The sequence below is a fragment of the Cucurbita pepo genome, chromosome LG03 (assembly GCF_002806865.2).
Source record: "Cucurbita pepo subsp. pepo cultivar mu-cu-16 chromosome LG03, ASM280686v2, whole genome shotgun sequence".
NCBI lineage: Eukaryota > Viridiplantae > Streptophyta > Magnoliopsida > Cucurbitales > Cucurbitaceae > Cucurbita > Cucurbita pepo.
This window is the reverse complement of record NC_036640.1, coordinates 2920100-2941449: the sequence shown is the minus strand read 5'-3', so window position 1 is coordinate 2941449 and position 21350 is coordinate 2920100. Positions and strand designations below refer to the sequence as shown.

General features: G+C 39.2%; 4 protein-coding genes and 1 pseudogene across 6 annotated transcripts; 4 read left to right on the top strand and 1 right to left on the bottom strand.

The window, feature by feature from the left end:
* Window positions 1–1107: 1107 nt before the first annotated feature.
* Window positions 1108–2128, bottom strand: LOC111791574 (transcription factor MYB106-like). The gene is made up of 4 exons (XM_023672964.1): window positions 1981–2128; window positions 1784–1913; window positions 1434–1708; window positions 1108–1362 (listed from the first exon to the last, which is right to left on the bottom strand). Exons 1-4 carry the CDS (start codon window positions 2111–2113, stop codon window positions 1253–1255), a joined length of 648 nt encoding a protein of 215 aa, XP_023528732.1. The 5' UTR covers window positions 2114–2128; the 3' UTR covers window positions 1108–1252.
* Window positions 2129–3648: 1520 nt separating this feature from the next.
* On the top strand, window positions 3649–10387 carry LOC111791572 (2-isopropylmalate synthase 2, chloroplastic-like). Of its 2 annotated transcripts, none has more exons than XM_023672963.1 (9): window positions 3649–4288; window positions 8473–8686; window positions 8756–8836; window positions 9349–9441; window positions 9533–9619; window positions 9690–9790; window positions 9883–9916; window positions 9995–10069; window positions 10152–10387. In XM_023672963.1, exons 1-9 carry the CDS (start codon window positions 3687–3689, stop codon window positions 10236–10238), a joined length of 1374 nt encoding a protein of 457 aa, XP_023528731.1. In that variant the 5' UTR covers window positions 3649–3686; the 3' UTR covers window positions 10239–10387. The 2 variants fall into 2 exon arrangements, with proteins under 2 accessions (XP_023528731.1, XP_023528730.1); XM_023672962.1 differs by lacking the exon at window positions 3649–4288 and adding an exon at window positions 6872–7511.
* Window positions 10388–10679: 292 nt separating this feature from the next.
* On the top strand, window positions 10680–12199 carry LOC111791573 (annotated as a pseudogene).
* A 1154-nt stretch (window positions 12200–13353) lies between these two features.
* LOC111789647 (transcription initiation factor TFIID subunit 15-like) lies at window positions 13354–16559 on the top strand. Of its 2 annotated transcripts, none has more exons than XM_023670282.1 (8): window positions 13354–13451; window positions 13709–13862; window positions 13974–14329; window positions 14452–14652; window positions 14993–15076; window positions 15513–15594; window positions 15671–15797; window positions 16097–16559. In XM_023670282.1, exons 2-8 carry the CDS (start codon window positions 13743–13745, stop codon window positions 16318–16320), a joined length of 1194 nt encoding a protein of 397 aa, XP_023526050.1. In that variant the 5' UTR covers window positions 13354–13451; window positions 13709–13742; the 3' UTR covers window positions 16321–16559. The 2 variants fall into 2 exon arrangements, with proteins under 2 accessions (XP_023526050.1, XP_023526051.1); XM_023670283.1 differs by lacking the exon at window positions 13354–13451 and adding an exon at window positions 13480–13544.
* A 1085-nt stretch (window positions 16560–17644) lies between these two features.
* On the top strand, window positions 17645–20939 carry LOC111791635 (eukaryotic translation initiation factor 3 subunit I-like). The gene is made up of 8 exons (XM_023673041.1): window positions 17645–17971; window positions 18070–18285; window positions 18548–18675; window positions 19832–19951; window positions 20057–20146; window positions 20278–20364; window positions 20449–20528; window positions 20636–20939. The coding sequence occupies exons 1-8, from the start codon at window positions 17788–17790 to the stop codon at window positions 20709–20711; spliced, it is 981 nt and encodes a 326-aa protein (XP_023528809.1). The 5' UTR covers window positions 17645–17787; the 3' UTR covers window positions 20712–20939.
* The last annotated feature ends 411 nt before the right edge of the window (window positions 20940–21350 follow it).

The following is a 21350-nucleotide window of genomic DNA, read 5'->3' as shown; positions in this document are numbered from 1 at the left end:
AATGCATTGAAAAATAAATATTATATATCTTTAATTGTAGTTTTGATCTTATTTTACCATTTTTCTGCTTCTTGATTTGTTGGCGTTGTGCCAGCGGCATCAACGGCATTAGCTGCCGCCGCCGCCGCCGAGGGAGAAGGAGAGGAGTTGTTCGACCACGAAGCCGCGACAACCTGCGCAATGTCAATATTGCTGCCGTTTATACTCGCCCTGTTACCGAGTTGCCTGACGAAATTGGACGGAAATTTGAAAATCCGGGAAGAAGACAAGGCGTGCGACGCCATTGACGCCTTCACCGGTTTGGTTTCGTGTGTGAATCGACCGTAGCTATGCCCTCAAAGACGACCTGCAACAGTGAAGAAGAACAAGAACTCCCCATGTACCTCATCACTATGGTTTATTTAATTGCTTAATTAGAGCTACATTTAGGGTTGGTTATGACCACGTGGATTGATTAGGTATATGTAGGAACTCTACGGGTGAGAGTCTACTTAACCTATAAGAATGGGATGTCATCCACTTAGGGCCTACGACACACCAGTAACAACGAGCTCTAATTGTGCTCAGTGGTAGTTGGTCTTGCATTGTTCTAGTCTGGAATGGTTTAAGAATACAAAATATTGCCACGTGCCATTAGTGGAGCTTCCCGCTAGTGCTTAGTTACTACTAAGAGAGATCAAGTTGTGCTTACCGGGAATCGATCTTGCATTGTTCTAGCTTGAAATAGCGTAAGAATAACGACGTTTTTAACGGGTCAACTTTACAATTTTTTTTAATATTAACTTACAAACCTAAAATGACAATTTAATTTTTATAATTAACATAATAAATCCAATTTCTTGGGCAGTTGAGAACATATAAATAATAATAAAAGCTCACTTTTTTAGATGCCACTGTTTTTACTATAATGCCCATAAAGAATCTTAAAGCTTTATTATTATTATTATTATTATTATTATTATTATTATTATTTATTTACTTGGAAAAATAAACCTAAATTTTTATAATTTATTTTCCATACAATATTAAATGTTAATTTTAAATACTATAATACACTTCCAACAATTTATAAAAAATATTAATAATTGCAATAAATTTATTGAAACATAGAAATTAATTTAAAAACATAATAATAATTGTAAATCAAACTTTCACACTTACATTAATTCCCAAAATAATAATTTCCGAAAATCATAATTAATTTTTGGGTCATTTTCTTTTTCCATCATTAATAAATAAAAACTCACTTCCATCAGAACTCGCCGCCGAGAATGGTGTCCCACCAGTTGTTCTTGCTGTCCGACGACGGCAGTTGATCGCCACCGGCGGCCGTAGACGACGTCGTTGGAGACTCCTCGCCGCCTTCGCCGCAAAGAATTAATATATAAATTTCAAATCTCATAAATTTTTAAATGTAGAATTTTGAATTTTACCTGAAGAACCATATGGGTTTTGATTGGCTGATGGAATTGGTTGCAGCTTGGATTGTCGAGCGAGTCGTTCTTCGGCTTCGAGCCGAGCCGTTTCCCATTGAGCCATGTGGGTGAGGGTGGAGTTCATATTGTTTTGTTCTTCATTGTTCTTAATTGGTTTGTGAGTGATTGGATCTATCCCCATTTTGATCAGCTTTTTCTTCATATGCGTGTTCCAGTAGTTCTTGATCTCGTTATCCGTTCTTTTAGGTAAATGGGTCGCTATCGCTGACCACCTTAGACACCCGAACGATATCAAAATCAAATCTTTGTAAGAAAAAACTAAACATCGTGAATGAATCAATAAAGACCTGTTTCCGAGGAGTGCATGAAGTTGAACGATCGCTTGCTCTTCGTGCAAACTAAATTTTCCTCTTTTGATGTCGGGTCGGAGGTAATTCGTCCATCGAAGTCTACAACTCTTTCCACATCGCTCGAGTCCTAAAGTTTTCGAAAGAAATTATTAAACCCTCGTCGAAAATTTAAAGGTGTTTGAGTAGCGTCATACCGGCTTTCGGTGGCAAGGTTCGCCAGCTTCCATGGCCATGCTGCTGAATGTAAGCCAAGAGTTTGTGGTCTTCTTCCGGCGTCCATGGCCCTTTCTTCAACCCTGACTTGTGGCGGCGAGGAGAGGTTCCCATTTGGATATAACACAGCCTTTTGTGGAATTGTTGGATGTTTGTGTTTTATATACATGATTCTATGCACTGTTTTTGTATATTAATTATGTACGATCGTAATTAATCATGATCGTGACTAATATCTCGAAAAAAAAAAAACTTTTATTTACTCGTTTTTAAACTAAAAAGTCGTAAAAATGACTCGAGAATCGTTTTTTCAAGTGACTGATTCAAACCTATTTGTGGCATCTCGAGCCGAACGAAACATTCTTTATAAGAGTGTGTGTGTAAGAAATGGTATTGTTCTGTCACACGAATTGTCACAAAATATTTACGACATGACAAAGATTTAACCATTAGACATATAGACTCCTATGCCCGATCTACATCGAAGTAGAGTTTAATACTTCTCTTCCATGTCTGGGTAATTTGGGTGTTGCATTTTGGTCCGACATATACTTCATTCGATGTAACGTTATTTGTCCACTTTTAGTATGATCGTGATGTACACGATTCTTTATAATTACTTATTGCAATTTAATTGTCACATAATAATTTTATTCAATCTTTTATTGGAAACGTATTTTTAACAACTCTTAGTCATTCAATTGTCTTAAGTACTATCAGAAATTCATATAAATAAATAATATATACGAAAATTGGTATTATTTGAGTATTAATAATTTTTAAAAATTAGAAAAATTATTGAATTGAATCCACAAAACTAACTATTTAATGCAATTTCTAGTGGAACCGACTTGGTGGATATGAAAAAGATTGGCAATTCAATTACTAAATTAATTCATCCATTTGTTCTCTCATAACAAGAATTTTAATTATAAAAACCTTCACAATATTTATTATTTCCTTCATTTATTATTATTATTATTATTTTGTAAATATCTATCTAATTTTTACAATATTTATTGAAATCTAGTATAAAATAGCTGTTTTTTTTTTTTTATTATTATTAAAAAATATAAAATGGAAAATGAGAATAATTTTTTTTAAAAGTAGGGTAACGTGGAGCGGAGTAATGACAACTTCAATCAAAACACTCGGGAAGCTGCTGTCATTGTTCAACACTCGGGGAACCCGTGAAAGCAAGTCCAAGAGGTCATAAGATTTGTGGTCGTGGACTTTATTTGATAAAGAAATAAAAACTCTTATGAAAAAATGACGACAAGTATTATCCTCCATCATTTATGAGTTTTCGTCATGATCAAAAGTTCTTCATGATCAATTTCAACTATCTCAATATTTTTTCGACCTTAAATGAGTATTACATATCGGTTCATGTTGAATTATTTTTAGTAATTCACGATATTGAAAAGGACGACTCGTTAGGTAGAAATTGGAGTATAGTACAAATTTGATTGTAAAGGAGTTCGATTTTTTTTATATAGTTCCAAAATAAAGCTGCAAAATGTCACGTGTAAAATATGTTAGATTCTCTTTTCCAATAATTTAAGATGCGAGTTGTCTTCCTTTTTCAACAAAGTTAAAAAACGACAAAGCATGTCGTGCATGTCCTCCACAAATATGATGCCCTCAAATTAATTCCAACGTACGAGACCTCAAACCCAATCCAGCTATGTCCATGCTAACTATGCCGGTTTCAATGTCGATGTCGAAGCCGAATCACGACGTTTGTATTTCCCGTCATCAAATAACATCATGTCATGTAGTGTCTTCGGTTCGACAACGTCCACCCTACACCCCGAATTACATCCCGGACGCTTCCTATGTACGCGTATTTGACACCACTCTCCGCGACGGCGAGCAATCCCCCGGTGCAGCCCTCACGTCGAAGCAGAAGCTTCTCATTGCCCGTCAGCTTGTGAAGCTGAGGGTCGATGCAATCGAGGCGGGATTCCCGGCAGCGTCGAGGCAGGACTTTGAGGCTGTGGAGATGGTTGCGAAGGAGGTTGGCAATGAGGTAGGTGAGGATGGGTACGTGCCGGTGATTTGCGGGTTCTCGAGGTGTACCGAGAGCGACGTTCGAGCTGCTTGGGAGGCAGTGAAGTATGCTAAGAGACCAAGAATACATATGTTCATTGCAACGAGTGAGATTCATTTGACGCATAAGCTTAGAAAGACGAGAGGGGAAGTGGTTGAGATTGCTAGGAACATGGTGAGGTTTGCACGAAGCTTGGGTTTTGATGATGTTGAGTTTAGCCCTGAGGATGCTGGCAGGTTTGATCTTTAATCATTTGTACTTGAGCTAGTTCGAGTTTGTTAGATCCCATATCGGTTGGAGAGGAGAACGAAACACCCTTTATAAGGGTGTAGAAAACTTTCCCTAGCAGATGCATTTTGGGCCGTTATAAATGATATCAAAGCCAGACACTAGGTGATGTACCAACGAGTAGGCTGTTCTCTGAAGGGGTAGACACGAGGTGATGTGCCATTAAGGACGCTGGGGCCCGAAGGGGGTGGATTTGGTGGGGGTCCCACAACGATTAGAGAAAGAAACGAGTGCCAGTGAGGATGCTGGGCCCTGAAGGGGGGTGGATTGTTAGATCCCACATCGGTTGGGGGGAGAACGAAACACCCTTTAGAAGGGTGTGGAAACCTTTCCCTAGCAAACGCGTTTTGAAGAAGGCTGTTCTGCTGGCATTTAAGGAAAAGTCCAAAAAGGACAATATCGGTTAGCAGTGGGTTTGGGCCATTATAAATGGTATAAAAGCCAGACACTAGATGATGTGCCAGCGAGGAGGCTGTTCCCTGAAGGGGTAGACACGAGACAGTGTGCCATTAAGGACGCTGGGGCCCGAAGGGGGTGGATTTGGTGGGGGTCCCACAACGATTAGAGAAAGGAACGAGTGCCAGTGAGGATGCTGGGCCCTGAAGGGGGTGGATTGTTAGATCCCACATCGGTTGGGGGGAGAACGAAACACCCTTTGTAAGGGTGTGGAAACCATCCCACATCGGTTGGCGAGGAGAACGAAACACCCTTTATAAGGGTGTGAAAGCCTTTCCCTAGCCGATCGTTTTAAAGCCTTAAGGGAAAACCCGAAAGGGAAAGTCCAAAGAGGACAATATCTGTTAGCGGTGGGGTTAGGCCGTTACGTAGTTCGCATATATTTGAATTGAACTGGTTCTGAGTTCGAGTTATTGAATAAACTTAATCTACCATTTGTTGGGTATGCTGCTGAATGTAAGCCAAGAGTTTGTGGTCTTCTTCCGGCGTCCATGGCCCTTTCTTCAACCCTGACTTGTGGCGGCGAGGAGAGGTTCCCATTTGGATATAACACAGCCTTTTGTGGAATTGTTGGATGTTTGTGTTTTATATACATGATTCTATGCACTGTTTTTGTATATTAATTATGTACGATCGTAATTAATCATGATCGTGACTAATATCTCGAAAAAAAAAAAACTTTTATTTACTCGTTTTTAAACTAAAAAGTCGTAAAAATGACTCGAGAATCGTTTTTTCAAGTGACTGATTCAAACCTATTTGTGGCATCTCGAGCCGAACGAAACATTCTTTATAAGAGTGTGTGTGTAAGAAATGGTATTGTTCTGTCACACGAATTGTCACAAAATATTTACGACATGACAAAGATTTAACCATTAGACATATAGACTCCTATGCCCGATCTACATCGAAGTAGAGTTTAATACTTCTCTTCCATGTCTGGGTAATTTGGGTGTTGCATTTTGGTCCGACATATACTTCATTCGATGTAACGTTATTTGTCCACTTTTAGTATGATCGTGATGTACACGATTCTTTATAATTACTTATTGCAATTTAATTGTCACATAATAATTTTATTCAATCTTTTATTGGAAACGTATTTTTAACAACTCTTAGTCATTCAATTGTCTTAAGTACTATCAGAAATTCATATAAATAAATAATATATACGAAAATTGGTATTATTTGAGTATTAATAATTTTTAAAAATTAGAAAAATTATTGAATTGAATCCACAAAACTAACTATTTAATGCAATTTCTAGTGGAACCGACTTGGTGGATATGAAAAAGATTGGCAATTCAATTACTAAATTAATTCATCCATTTGTTCTCTCATAACAAGAATTTTAATTATAAAAACCTTCACAATATTTATTATTTCCTTCATTTATTATTATTATTATTATTTTGTAAATATCTATCTAATTTTTACAATATTTATTGAAATCTAGTATAAAATAGCTGTTTTTTTTTTTTTATTATTATTAAAAAATATAAAATGGAAAATGAGAATAATTTTTTTTAAAAGTAGGGTAACGTGGAGCGGAGTAATGACAACTTCAATCAAAACACTCGGGAAGCTGCTGTCATTGTTCAACACTCGGGGAACCCGTGAAAGCAAGTCCAAGAGGTCATAAGATTTGTGGTCGTGGACTTTATTTGATAAAGAAATAAAAACTCTTATGAAAAAATGACGACAAGTATTATCCTCCATCATTTATGAGTTTTCGTCATGATCAAAAGTTCTTCATGATCAATTTCAACTATCTCAATATTTTTTCGACCTTAAATGAGTATTACATATCGGTTCATGTTGAATTATTTTTAGTAATTCACGATATTGAAAAGGACGACTCGTTAGGTAGAAATTGGAGTATAGTACAAATTTGATTGTAAAGGAGTTCGATTTTTTTTATATAGTTCCAAAATAAAGCTGCAAAATGTCACGTGTAAAATATGTTAGATTCTCTTTTCCAATAATTTAAGATGCGAGTTGTCTTCCTTTTTCAACAAAGTTAAAAAACGACAAAGCATGTCGTGCATGTCCTCCACAAATATGATGCCCTCAAATTAATTCCAACGTACGAGACCTCAAACCCAATCCAGCTATGTCCATGCTAACTATGCCGGTTTCAATGTCGATGTCGAAGCCGAATCACGACGTTTGTATTTCCCGTCATCAAATAACATCATGTCATGTAGTGTCTTCGGTTCGACAACGTCCACCCTACACCCCGAATTACATCCCGGACGCTTCCTATGTACGCGTATTTGACACCACTCTCCGCGACGGCGAGCAATCCCCCGGTGCAGCCCTCACGTCGAAGCAGAAGCTTCTCATTGCCCGTCAGCTTGTGAAGCTGAGGGTCGATGCAATCGAGGCGGGATTCCCGGCAGCGTCGAGGCAGGACTTTGAGGCTGTGGAGATGGTTGCGAAGGAGGTTGGCAATGAGGTAGGTGAGGATGGGTACGTGCCGGTGATTTGCGGGTTCTCGAGGTGTACCGAGAGCGACGTTCGAGCTGCTTGGGAGGCAGTGAAGTATGCTAAGAGACCAAGAATACATATGTTCATTGCAACGAGTGAGATTCATTTGACGCATAAGCTTAGAAAGACGAGAGGGGAAGTGGTTGAGATTGCTAGGAACATGGTGAGGTTTGCACGAAGCTTGGGTTTTGATGATGTTGAGTTTAGCCCTGAGGATGCTGGCAGGTTTGATCTTTAATCATCTCTACTTGAGCTAGTTCGAGTTTGTTAGATCCCATATCGGTTGGAGAGGAGAACGAAACACGCTTTATAAGGGTGTAGAAACCTTTCCCTAGCAGATGCATTTTGGGCCGTTATAAATGATATCAAAGCCAGACACTAGGTGATGTACCAGCGAGTAGGCTGTTCCCTGAAGGGGTAGACACGAGGTGATGTGCCATTAAGGACGCTGGCCCCAAAGGATGGTGGATTTGGTGGGGTCCCACATCGATTGGAGAAAGGAACGAGTGCCAGCGAGGATGCTGGGCCCTGAAGGGGGTGGATTGTTAGATCCCACATCTGGTTGTGGAGGAGAACGAAACACCCTTTAGAAGGGTGTGGAAATCTTTCACTAGCAAACGCGTTTTGAAGAAGGCTGTTCTGCTGGCATTTAAGGAAAAGTCAAAAAAGGACAATATTTGTTAGCAGTGGTTTTGGGCCGTTATAAATGGTATAAAAGCCAGACACTAGACGATGTGCCAGCGAGGAGGCTGTTCCCTGAAGGGGTAGACACGAGACAGTGTGCCATTAAGGACGCTGGGGCCCGAAGGGGGTGGATTTGGTGGGGGTCCAACAACGATTAGAGAAAGGAACGAGTGCCAGTGAGAATGCTGGCCCTTGAAGGGGGTAGATTGTTAGATCCCACATCGGTTGGGGGGAGAACGAAACACCCTTTATAAGGGTGTGGAAACCATCCCACATCGGTTGGCGAGGAGATCGAAACACCCTTTATAAGTGTGTAAAAGCCTTTCCCTAGCAGATCGTTTTAAAGCCTTAAGAGGAAACCCGAAAGGGAAAGTCCAAAGAGGACAATATCTGTTAGCGGTGGGGTTAGGCTGTTGCGTAGTTCGCATATATTCGAATTGAACTGGTTCGGGTTCGAGTTATTGAATAAACTTAATCTACCATTTGTTGGGTGTGGTATCAGATCAGATAAAGAGTTTCTGTATCAAATTCTTGGTGAAGTGATAAGAGCTGGGGCAACAACTCTGAACATAACAGACACAGTGGGGTATACAGTGCCAGCTGAATATGGGAAGCTGATAGCTGATATAAAATGTAATACTCCTGGCACTCAAAATGTTATCATTTCAACGCATTGCCAGAATGACCTTGGGCTAGCAACTGCCAATACAATAGCAGTAAGTGATATTAACCCTTCTCTATGTTCTTGCTCCAAATTCCATTCCTCTCATTTTATTGTCTTGTAGGGGGCATGCGGTGGTGCAAGGCAAGTTGAGGTCACAATAAATGGCATAGGTGAGAGAGCTGGGAATGCTTCGCTCGAGGAGGTAACCTGTTCTTTCATTTATCAACCGATCTATGCTCAAATTGGTTCTATAATTTTTGTAACACCCCATGCCTAAAATTTGGCACCTAATGGCTTCGGTATTCCCATGTGGTATAGCACTTTACTTACTCTTTGCTTTTAAGAGTGAAGACTGTCTATAGGGACCCACACAAGTCCTTCTAGCATGTTCTGTCCTTGTTTGCATGCATCCTAGGAAATTAATGGTCCCGGTATCCTCCCATGTACTTACAGACCGACACAAACCTTTCTAGCATGTTTTGACCAAACATAGAATTGTTCCAAGCAAAACACGTTTAACCATGAAGTTTTTATAATTGAGTCGTCAAAATGGACATATGCATTTTGTTGGTGTAGATAGTAACTCTCAATTCTTTTAAGCTTTTCTTGGTCGTCTTATCCTTATCACTCTCATTCGAATGGGGTCCCGATTCATTCACGTATCATTCCTTTACTTGAGTTAGTGTATCGTTCTACGGTACATGATATGTTCAGGTGGTAATGACCCTACAATGTCGTGGAGAGCATGTGCTTGGAGGTCTTTACACTGGAATTAACTCGAGACATATCTTTTCAACTAGCAAGATGGTAATTAGTTACCAGAAAGCTTCTTGAAAAAGTTACCAAAAAGCTTAATTATTTGAGAAGGTTGGCCAAATTGAGTGTCATTGTTGGTCAGGTAGAAGAGTACACTGGATTGAATGTGCAGCCCCACAAGGCCATCGTTGGAGCCAATGCCTTTGCTCATCAAAGTGGCATCCACCAGGTTGCTCTTCTTCCAATTTTACTCCTGTTGAGGCTTAAATGGTATCCTAAATATGATCATTGATACTCAGGATGGGATGCTTAAGCACAGAGGCACTTACGAAATCATACCACCAGAAGATATTGGCTATCAACGATCCAATCATGTTGGTATTGTTCTTGGAAAGCTCAGGTATGCCCTGTTTCTTTACTGCTATGAGCCTGCTTAAAGTTCTTATTTTTTTCAACCAAAGCTCCACCTTTGACTTTCTTATGCGTGTTTAGTGGACGTCATGCTCTTAAAAGTCAACTTCGAAAGGTATATTGTGATAGCGTTTTTCGTAAGTTATCATATCATTTATTTCTTGTAGTGGCTTCAACCTCGTTGTCTTTTCAGCTTGGCTATGAGATCGACGAGGACAAGCTCGACAACGTATTTTGGCGATTCAAAGCTTTAGCTGAACATAAAAAGGTAACTTAGGTGATACCCATTTGAGATTATTCTACCTAGGTTACCGTTCATTAATACTCCTAACTTGTTTTTGAATTTTCAGAGAATTATAGATGCGGATCTTATAGCACTGGTATCTGATGAAGTTTCTAAGAAAGTTGACATCGAAGTGACTGAAAACCGAACATAGTTTGTGTGAAATTTTAGATTTTATTATAGTTGGATCGTTTTTTAAGTAAATTTATTTATTTACGTGAGAAGCGCAAGAACTCGCTTTTGAATCTAAAACTTATATCATTTCATAATATTGGATTATATGGAGACACGTGGATAGACGTGAAATATTTAATCTCTTTTTATAATTAGTTAATTGAGAAACTTAATATTTACAATTATATATTTAATTAATACACATTTTTTATTTTGGACATTTAATATTTTTGTTGCTCAAGGATAAAAGGGTAATTTCACCCTTAAAAAAAGTAAAAGAACTTTTTAAGAACATTTCATTTTGAATTATATATTTATTTTATTTTATTTATTCCTTTTCGAATTAGTTTGACCAATTTGCCATTCATTTTCTTTACCTCCGGTCCTCGATCGCTGGGCCCATAGAAAGGCTAAACCCTACCAACGCCATTGAAGGCTGTAATTTTCACGTCTAAACCCCATCGCCATCCGCCATGGCTGCGGCTCTCTCCAGAACTCCAAGATGCCTCTTCCTCCATTCCAAACTCCTTCCTTCTTTCACATATTCAACAACTCCGCCGCTTCAACCAAACTCCGATTCCCCTTTCCCTTCATTTCGTGCTGCTAAATCCGCCATTTTGACCTTCCGGCATTCCGACGCCACCGCCCAATCTACCACTATTCCATCCGCAAACTCGCGCGTGCTCAACGCTTCGACCTCATCGATGGCATCATTCAATCCCAACTCAAATCCCCCTCCGCCATTTCTGAAGGCTTCTGGATCCGCCTCATCATGCTCTACTCCGGCTCCGGCATGGTCGATCAAGCTATCCGCACTCTTGATCAGGTAATCCTGAACAAACCCTGCGATCTGTCAGAGAAATCGCTCTGTGCTGTTCTCTCTGTTTATCTCAACAATTCCATGCCTGAGAAGGTTCATGAGATGTTTAGAACCATTCCGGAGAAGATTGGTGTTACTCCGACGGTGGTTTCGCACAATCTGGTGTTGAAGGCTTTTGTTCAGCAAAACGATCTTGAATCGGCTCGGAACTGGATCGATGAGTTGTACAAGGATGATGCTAAGGTCGTCCCTAACATTGACTCGTACAATATCTTGTTAGGAGCTTACTGGAACAAAGGCGATTTGGTCGGATTCGACGGGATTGTGAAGGAAATTTCAAAGAGAGGTTTGGAGTACAATTTCGCTAGTTACAATTACAGGATTTTGAGGATGTGCAAGAACATGGAGTGTGCACGGGCCAAGAAAATGCTAGATGAGATGGTTTCAAAGGGTGTGAAGCCCAATTCTAGTAGCTATGATGCAATCATCCATGGCTACGGCAATGTTGGGGATATTGAATTGGCTACGAAAGTTCTGAAGAGTATGCTGGAGGATGGCCATGTCTCACCCAGTTCGCGAATCTATTATGGTTTGATTCGAAGCATGGTTAAGGAGGGGGAGTTTACATGTAGAGAGATCATAAAGAGGAGGTGGGTTCCTCCATTTGAGGCAATGGAGGGCCTGGTTCGTGGATTGGTGGGTATATCAAAGGTTGAAGAGGCAAAAGAGATTGTTGAGAAGATGAAGAAGATGCTCAAAGGACCTGCTATGGATTCGTGGGGGAAAATTGAAGCTGCTCTTTCGCTGTAGAGTGATTACAGACACTCATTTGAAAGATTTGAAATGCGTTGTTGATTGTTTTTGCATCTAACAAGAACAGAGCATCAAAATCTCACTTATATGTGGCTTTGTTGCTGCTTCATCCGTTCATCACAATGGTATGTAATTTGCTACTCTTTTGCTCCTCTGCCTGTTCTTTCTTCTGGGAGTTGCTACTTACCATGTTCTTCCTTGGACTGCATGAACTGAGTGGATGAGTTTAACTTCAATTAGAGGGAATGGATTGGTTTTAAATGACACTATTTTTGCTACTTTTGATATGATTCTCCATTTTTCATTTCATATTCTTGTTCTCTATTCAATAATCGGATGAGACCTTCATTATCGGACTTGAAAGTTATCTGTGAGTTGATCCATTGAAGAAGCTGTTTGCAGCTATTTTTAATTCTCATTCGCTGCTTGGTCTTGGTCTGACGGAACTAACAAAGCTCTGATACCATTTGTCACAATTGCACTTTTGATGGCAGCGGACTTGCGACTGTGCGGCACTCACTTTCCAACGACCAGTGAGCTAAGCCAATTCGTTCTTATGTCGCTTACAGCCAAGCGATGTATGCTCGAACCTCTGGTCTCGATTTTAAGAGAAGGTTGAGGGCAGAGAGAGATTTTCGAGAGAGATTCTTGGAAGTGAGTGCAGCACAATCGCGACAGGTCTAGACATATATTTCTGAAACGTCATACTTCTTAGAAATACAAAAATAAAATACTTACAAAGGTATAATAGGGTTTGACTTGTCATGAACCTGCTGAACGAACATGACATTTGGCATTGTCCCCTAACTAGTTTTTTTTTTTCTTAATTATATATATTTTTTTTCTTCAATCTTATATTATAAGACACGGCTCTTTTGTTCATAATATAATTAATTTTGTTTTAAAAAATAACAAATTAAAAGCATTAACCCTTTACTTAAATTTTTTTTAGGGTATTTTTTTTAGACAAACATTTTGGAGATCTTTTTATTAATTTAATATTTTTTTAAATAAATAACAGACATTTAAGGTATTTATATATACACGTTAAGTTAGTCTAGTTTTAAAATTAAATTAATTAAAATTATTTTAAAAGTTTATTTTTATTTTTTTGTCGAAGGAAACTTAACCTAGGCACAATTGACCTAAAACGTTCTCTTGAAATTAAATATTCAAACAATTGTGCCCAATATTTTTTTTTGTACCAAATAAAAATTTATTTATCATCTAAAATCATAATCGAGTATTTATAGGCACATTATGAAGATGATTATTTTTATTTTGAGAGTCAATAATATAAATAATATAAAGATATATATATATTTTTTAGTACAATCTATTTAAAAAAAAAATAATAATAATAATAATAATACATGTGAATAATCCATAAGCTATTATCGTCTAAAAAGTATGGAAATTAAAATAATAATGTTAAGAAGGTGGGTTTAATTGGATCGTTATCGACCCGGTTCACTCTCATCAAAGCGAGGGACTGTGGAAAAGCAGTGAAGAAGCGGCAGACGAACCAAAAATCAAAGTCTGAAACTCGACGCAGCTCAGGTAACCCTATCGCTCATCTCTTTTCAATCTTCTTCGTACCTGTATTTCCTGATTTGAGGTCCATTATCTCCACTACCACATGTTTCAAATTTGGTTAATTTTTTTCTTTACTCCTTCATTCATCGCTCGACGATTTCTGTTTTCTTTGCTTTCTCCTCTGCTTTTCCTTTCGAGATCTATGTTCTTGAAAAGATTTATCTGTCTCTCGCGGCTTCTTTCAGAGATTTTAATTTACTGATTGGCCGTGTTTTGTGTAGGTCTTAACTTTGCTTTCATGAAAATTGGTGAATAATGGCTAGCTATGCGGGTAAAGGAGCCCTCTCAAATGGGTCTGTCTACGTCTGCAACCTGCCCTATGGGACAGATGATAATATGCTTGCTGAATATTTTGGAACAATTGGGTTACTAAAGGTTGGGAAATTTAGCCACAATTTTGTTTACGCTTTGCCTGTTTCTATGCGCCTTTGCTTTTGGTTGTATTAGTTTTAATAGTCCTCTTTTTCGCTTGTTTAATCTTCAAAGAAAGACAAGCGAACAGGTAGACCAAAGATCTGGTTGTATCGTGATAAATCAACGAATGAGCCTAAAGGAGATGCTACTGTAACATATGAGGATCCACATGCAGCCCTAGCGGCTGTTGAATGGTTTAACAATAAGGATTTTCATGGTAATATCATTGAAGTTCATATAGCAGAGTCCAAAAGTAAAGATGATCTCTCATTTAATGTGGGGGATGATCCAATTGTTGTTGGTGATGATCTTGGTTTCGAGGAGAATGCTGCGGATGTGAATGGGGGCGGTGGAAGGGGGAGAGGTCGCGGTGATGTTCCAGGAAAAGCATGGCAACAAGAGGGAGATTGGCTGTGTCCAAATACAAGGTCTGTGATATGATATTGGTGAGCAGCTCCTTCTTGCTTCTTTCAATCGATCAATCTTGCTTGACTTGTATCAGTCACTTATTGTTGTTTAAATGGCTTCTCATGTGCTATCCTACTGGCAGTTGTTCCAATGTTAATTTTGCATTTCGCGGTGTGTGCAACCGATGTGGAAGTGCTCGACCTTCTGGTGCTGCTGGTAGTGGTGCAGGCTCTATAGGTCGTGGCAGGGGCCGTGGCACTAGCAACCAGGACTCTGGAGGCAATAGCCGTCAAGTTGGTGGCCCTACTGGCCTCTTTGGTCCAAATGATTGGCCTTGTCCAATGTAAATCTAATTTCACTTTACTTATGTGCAACCAGCATAGTTTGATTTGCATTGGGTTTAGTCTTGCAGGAATGTATTACCTTTGCATTTCCTTTTCTGCAATGTTATCATTTGGTATTTTTATGAAGTTCTTGCATTATATTTGTACCATTTTTAAATATCATGGCAATCGTGAAATGATGCATCTCGAGAGAAGATCCGAAGGAGCAATCGCAATGTTAATTTGAAGTTTTGGGAGAAATATTGTCTTGTATGGTTATTTGTTTCTAGATACTTGTTCTCTGCTTGGATAACACTGCTTGCTTGTGTAACTGGCTCTTCCTACTGCTTTATGTTTCAGGTGTGGTAACATTAACTGGGCAAAGCGTACAAAATGCAACATTTGTAACACAAACAAACCCGGTCATAACGAGGGCGGCACGAGGTATAACGTAAACTATTTATTTTTGTTTTGCTATTTTTTTGTTGAAAAGCACATGATCTTATTAGTTGATGACGTTTCTTGCAGTATTTTATTATCTTTTTTTAGTTTAAGGCGACAACCCTTAACTATTGGTAGTATAAACTTATGTATTTCTTAAGGGAATGCCACAAATTTTTTCTCAAAAATATGAGATTTTTGCCACAAATTTGAGCCTAGCTCAACTGTCTTGGTTAGAGGTTTGAATTCTCCTATCTCCGCTTGTTGTTGAACTAAACAAGTATGAGATTTTTACCACATTGATGAACTTTTACTCGTTGATCGTGGTCTTTCTGATCATACAAACAAAATATTTGTACGATTGTAGTACTTGAGCTGTACTAATAATTATAGACTACTACAAAGTCTTATCTGTTATTTTTAAATTATGATTGCATAGAGGAGGGCGTGGTGGAGGTTACAAAGAACTCGATGAAGAAGAGTTGGAGGAGACGAAACGACGACGGCGAGAAGCTGAAGAAGTAAGATGGTGGACCATTGCTTTGAGAAAAACCGTTTTCTGAGTGGGATTTGACAATCTTTTAATTATGATATCAGGATGATGGTGAGATGTATGATGAATTTGGAAACCTTAAGAAGAAGTTTCGTGCCAAATCTCAGCAAATGGAAGCTGGTCGGGTACTACCAGGTGCTGGGCGGGCTGGATGGGAAGTCGAGGAACTAGGTACGTGTCTGTCCACCAAGACCATGCTATTGACCTTGAAATTATTTTGAGAATTCTTCTTGTGCATGTCTGTTAAGTTAACATTCCGGAATATCGTCGGAGATTTTAGCCCCCAAAGGGCTGCCCGACCCACAGTTACTCTTAAGATTGCACGTTCGAAGCTTTGAGAGAGCTTAACATGGAAAATTCTTGATTGTCTCAACGGGCACTGATTTACTACAAATTCTGATTATCCTGAAAAGTCATTGGCTTAAATATAAAGCCTACCTAAATACATGTTTTTGAACTTTCTTTTTCAGGTGTAGTTGAGAAAGAGAGGAGGGAGAGAAGTAGAGACCGAGGATGGGACGACCGAGACAAGAACCGAGATAGCAGCAGAAACAGGGAAAGAGAAAACAGAGAAAGACATCGGAGTCCAAGCAGGGAGCGAGATAGAGGAAGAGATCGTGATCGAGATTACGAGTACGAGCGAGATAGAGAATATGGGAGGGACAAGGACCACCGGAGCAGGCACCGGCACTGAGAAATGGTTCGGGGGTCTGCCTGTGAATTGGTAAAACCAGTGGGGATATAATTTTGTTGATGACCTTGGAGGGAGGGGAGAAGGAATGGTTGAAACTATTGGTTTAAAACATATAACCTCGTGGGTCTTATTTTTATTGAGAGATATTCTATTGAGTTCTGTGATACATCTTTTTGGTACGTGAAGAACACTATCAGATTACGAGTTCCAAATTTGCAGGTTGAGTTGCTCTGTTTTCACTAATTTTGCAATCTTATCAAGTTCACCACGACACCACCGATGCACCTTTAACCTGACTTAGTTCAAGTTTATCACTAGCAGATGTTTTTTTTTATACTTTTCCCTTAGGTGTTTCCCCTCAAGTTTTAAAACGTGTCTATCGAGAGGTTTTTACACCTTTATAAAGGTTTTTACGTCTTTATAAGGAATGTTTTATTCTTCTCTTCAATTGAGGTGAGATTTCACAATTCATCCCCCTTGGGGTTAGCGTTCTCGCTTCGCTCGCACACTGCCTTTTCTACGTATTGCCGCCAAACGGTTTTAAATGCTTTGTTCCTCTAGTCTCACGATTTTAAAATGCATTTATGGTCTCACAGTTTTAAAACGCATTATGGTATCATGGTTTTAAAATGCATCTACATGGTCTTATGGTTTACACATCCCTATAGGAATGCTTTGTTCCTATTTCCAACGGACGTAAGATTTCACACTTTTTGTTTCGACATCATCAAAATATAATAATCAAACTATTTATAAATGGCGAAATGACGCCTATAAATTGACTCATAGAGATGTCTCCGAGATATTCAAAAGAACGCTCCAAATCCAGAAGGCAACTCTTTGCCAACTGCACCGACAAAGAGCAACACAGCATTACTAAACTGATATCGATCGCCGCAGCCACATACCCCATATCCCATTGTTAGACGAACACGACTCTCCACAATGGTATGATATTGTCCACTTTGAGCCTAAGCTCTCATGACTTTGTTTTGGCCTTCTCCAGAAGGCCTCATACCAATGGAGTTAGTATTCCTCACTTATAAACACATGATCATTCCCCAAAAGGCCTCATACAAATGGAGTTAGTATTCCTCACTTATAAACCCATGATCATTCCCTAAATTAGCCGATGTAGGACTTCCATCATCCAACACCCATATCTCCGAATGTCGCTTGAGGGTAGTAGGCCTAACGAGTATCAAACTCTACATGGCCAAATTCAAGACCTCTTAGTCAAAGGACACCTTCAACCAAGCCTTAGTCCACCTGAGGAGTGGTTGCCATTGCCACGGATTGGAACCGAATCGAATAAATACCGGCCCAAGCCCAAGTCTAATTCCGAAATACACCAACCCTAGCCCCGAATTCCCACACCCATCCTCCCAATCCCACCATCGCCGGCGTCTCACGGCAACCGGCTCTATCATTTCTACCAACAAATTCTAGCTTCAAACTTCATCGAAAATGCGTCCAATATTGATGAAAGGCCATGAACGGCCATTGACTTTCCTCAAGTACAATAGGGATGGCGATCTTCTTTTCTCCTGTGCCAAGGATCACAACCCCACCGTCTGGTTCGCTGACAACGGCGAGCGATTGGGGACTTATCGTGGTCATAATGGTGCCGTTTGGTGCTGTGATGTTTCCAGTATGCTTCACCTTCTTATTTTTACCTTGCGTTTGTTTGGATTGATAATTGAGGATTCCGAGACTGAACTTGTGTGCTATATACTACTTGAATTTCAGGAGATTCAATGCGGCTGATCACTGGAAGCGCGGATCAGACGGCAAAACTGTGGAATGTACAAACTGGGCAGCAACTTTTCTCCTTCAATTTCGACTCACCTGCTAGGGCAGTTGATTTCTCTGTCGGGGATAAGCTTGCCGTGATTACCACCGATCCTTTCATGGAGTTGCCTTCTGCTATTCATGTCAAACGCATTGCCAGAGACCCCTCGGAACGTAAGCTATGTTTTTCTTTCATTTGGTTTTTCAGTTTTCCGATCAGTTCTAGATGATACAATTTGTGTAATGTTACTGCACGACTTGTTTGAGCTTTATTGGTATTGATGCTTGTTCTCCCTTTAACAATATAAGCAGGTTTTGAAAGATTTGTTTCAGTGGACATTGCTATATTCAGCTGACTCTGTGATTAAAATGGACATTTATTTTTGGCTCTAAGTGATTTACATATGCTCATTAAACTGTTTCTGATATGCTGCAGAGACTGGTGAATCTGTGCTCGTTCTTAAGGGTCCCCAGGGAAGAATCAATAGAGCTGTTTGGGGGCCTCTAAATAAGACCATTGTGAGTGCAGGCGAAGATGCTGTTATTCGCATTTGGGATTCTGAGGTAATGATTTTGGTACTGGGTGTTTATCAATAGTATAGCAATTTTTTATGGCTACTTCCTATCAAAGAAAGTATTTTTGGCTATTATTCCTTTATAAAAGTATTCTGTAAGTATTTCTTCAAGTGGCTTGTTCTTACCATAACAGCAGGTGGGTTAGGCATTGGGAACTTGGACTAATGATGTTGTCCTCCTGGCCAAGTGGCTTGTTCTAACCACAACAGCAGCAATTAATTTTCTTTTCATATGTTCAATTTTCGTTTGGATTTGTATCTCATCTTTGCTAAAAAAAATTATTGTGAAAAAAAATTGCAATAACGAAACAAGGGTCGGATGATGAAAGTCCCACATCGGCTAATTTAGGGAATGGTCATGGGTTTATAAACAAAGAATACTTCTCTCCACTGGGATGAGGCCTTTTGGGGACGCCCAAAGCAAAGCCATGAGAGCTTATGCTCAAAGTGGACAATATCATACCATTGTGGAGAGTCGTGTTCATCTAACATCGTATCAGAGTCATGCCCTAAACTTAGTCGTGCCAATAAATTGGTAAATCCTCAAATGTCGAACAAAGGACTCCAAAAGAAAAGGAGTCAAGCCTCCTCGAAGGTAGTAAAAAATGACTAAGACTCCAAAGGAGTCGAGCCTCGATTAAGGGGAGGCGTACTTTGTTCGAGGGGAGGTGTTGGATGATAAAAGTCCCACGTCGGCTAATTTAGGGAATGGTCATGGGTTTATAAACAAAGAATACTCTCTCCATTGGGATGAGGCCTTTTGGGGAAGCCCAAAGCAAAGCCATGAGAGCTTATGCTCAAAGTGGACAATATCATACCCATTATAGAGAGTCGTGTTCATCTAACAACAAGAACATTTAATATAATGTATGCAAGAAGTAAAATTCTATATATATATATTTGGAATTGAAGTATTTATGTTACATTTAGAGACATGCTGAGTATTTATGTTACATTTAGAGACATGCTGAGGTAAGGGCCAACTGACGTTTCCTAATATTTGCATCTGTAATCAAGATGTGTGGTTACCAAATCTAATGTTCTAACTCCTTGTTTATTGTTCGAGTTCTACTTCTATTGATAACTTTTTAATGTTTCTTGGTGAATCTGGCTTGTTTTCCTCTTGATGTTTGATTGAATTACAGACAGGTAAACTTTTAAAAGAATCAGACAAGGAGACAGGCCATAAAAAAACAATAACTTCCCTTACGAAATCCTCTGATGGTTCACATTTTATCACTGGTTCTTTGGACAAGTCTGCAAGGGTATTGTACAGATCTCTGATTCTTCAACAACCCCCCTCCCTACCTCCAATATCTGGTTAACAGTTTAAAATTTGGTGGTTTAATATTCATTGATTTTAAATTCAGCTGTGGGATATTAGAACGTTGACGCTCATCAAGACGTATGTGACAGAACGCCCAGTCAATGCAGTTACAATGTCTCCACTTCTTGATCATGTATGTATACGTGAATGACCAAATGTAGCATTGCCAGAGTAAAGTTTCTGGCAATGATATTTTGTTTTATGCTCGACTGTCTGATATGTTGTTAAACGTCTTTGGACTCGGATTGGCTTTTCGGGTTTCAGGTGGTGCTTGGTGGTGGTCAGGACGCTTCGGCTGTGACAACAACTGATCATCGTGCTGGAAAGTTCGAAGCAAAATTTTATGACAAGGTATATCACCTTCTGCCATTTATCTTATTACCTTAGAGTTACAGAGTTAGTTCGGTTGGTTGATATTTCCCTTTCGTCTTATAGATCCTTCAAGAAGAGATTGGAGGTGTGAAAGGGCATTTTGGACCCATCAATGCTCTGGCTTTCAATCCCGATGGAAAGAGGTATGGTGTATTGCACTGCTGCTTGTATGTGTAAAACAAACTAAATCATTGCATTGATTGGATGGATAATTGATGTGTTGCTTAATATGGATTTGGTGTTCTTGTAGCTTTTCAAGTGGAGGTGAAGATGGTTATGTAAGACTGCATCATTTTGACCCCGATTACTTCAACATCAAGCTGTAAATGATGTGAGTGTGGGAGAGAGGATGATATACTTCTGTTGCTTTTTTGGATGCCACATTGTATTAATTATAGGCTTGAATTATTGTAGTTGAGAACCCCTTAGCTCTTTAAATTTCTTACATAACAAATATCTTGGCAGCTATAGCTTCGCCTATGAACTATTTAACCTCAGTGTCAAAAGGTTTGCTATGGTGCTGTGATCTCCAATGAATTGTCCATTTTCTTGTTGTTGACACCTACACAAAAATCTTGCGAAGATCGACACTAAACGATCGAACGTTGTCCCTAAACTCGAACATCTTAGAATGCACATATGAGAGATATTAGATCAATTTTGGATGCCCTCTTCAAACATTGGTTTGTTTTAAGGTACCTCTCGAGTTCATCCCGCTAGATATTGTCTTTTAGACTTTTTCAAGTCAATTGCTAATAGATATTGTCTTTTGACTTTTCCAAGTAATACTAGTCAAATATTGTACTATTTTGACTTTCTCTTCAAGGGTCTCCTCTTAAAGTTGTGAAAAGCATTACTACAAAGAGGTTTCTACACATTGTATTCTCTTCAAGGGTCTACTGAAAGTTGTGAAGAGCGTTCTAGAGAGAGGTTTCTACACCATTATAAGGATTGAAGAGCGTTGC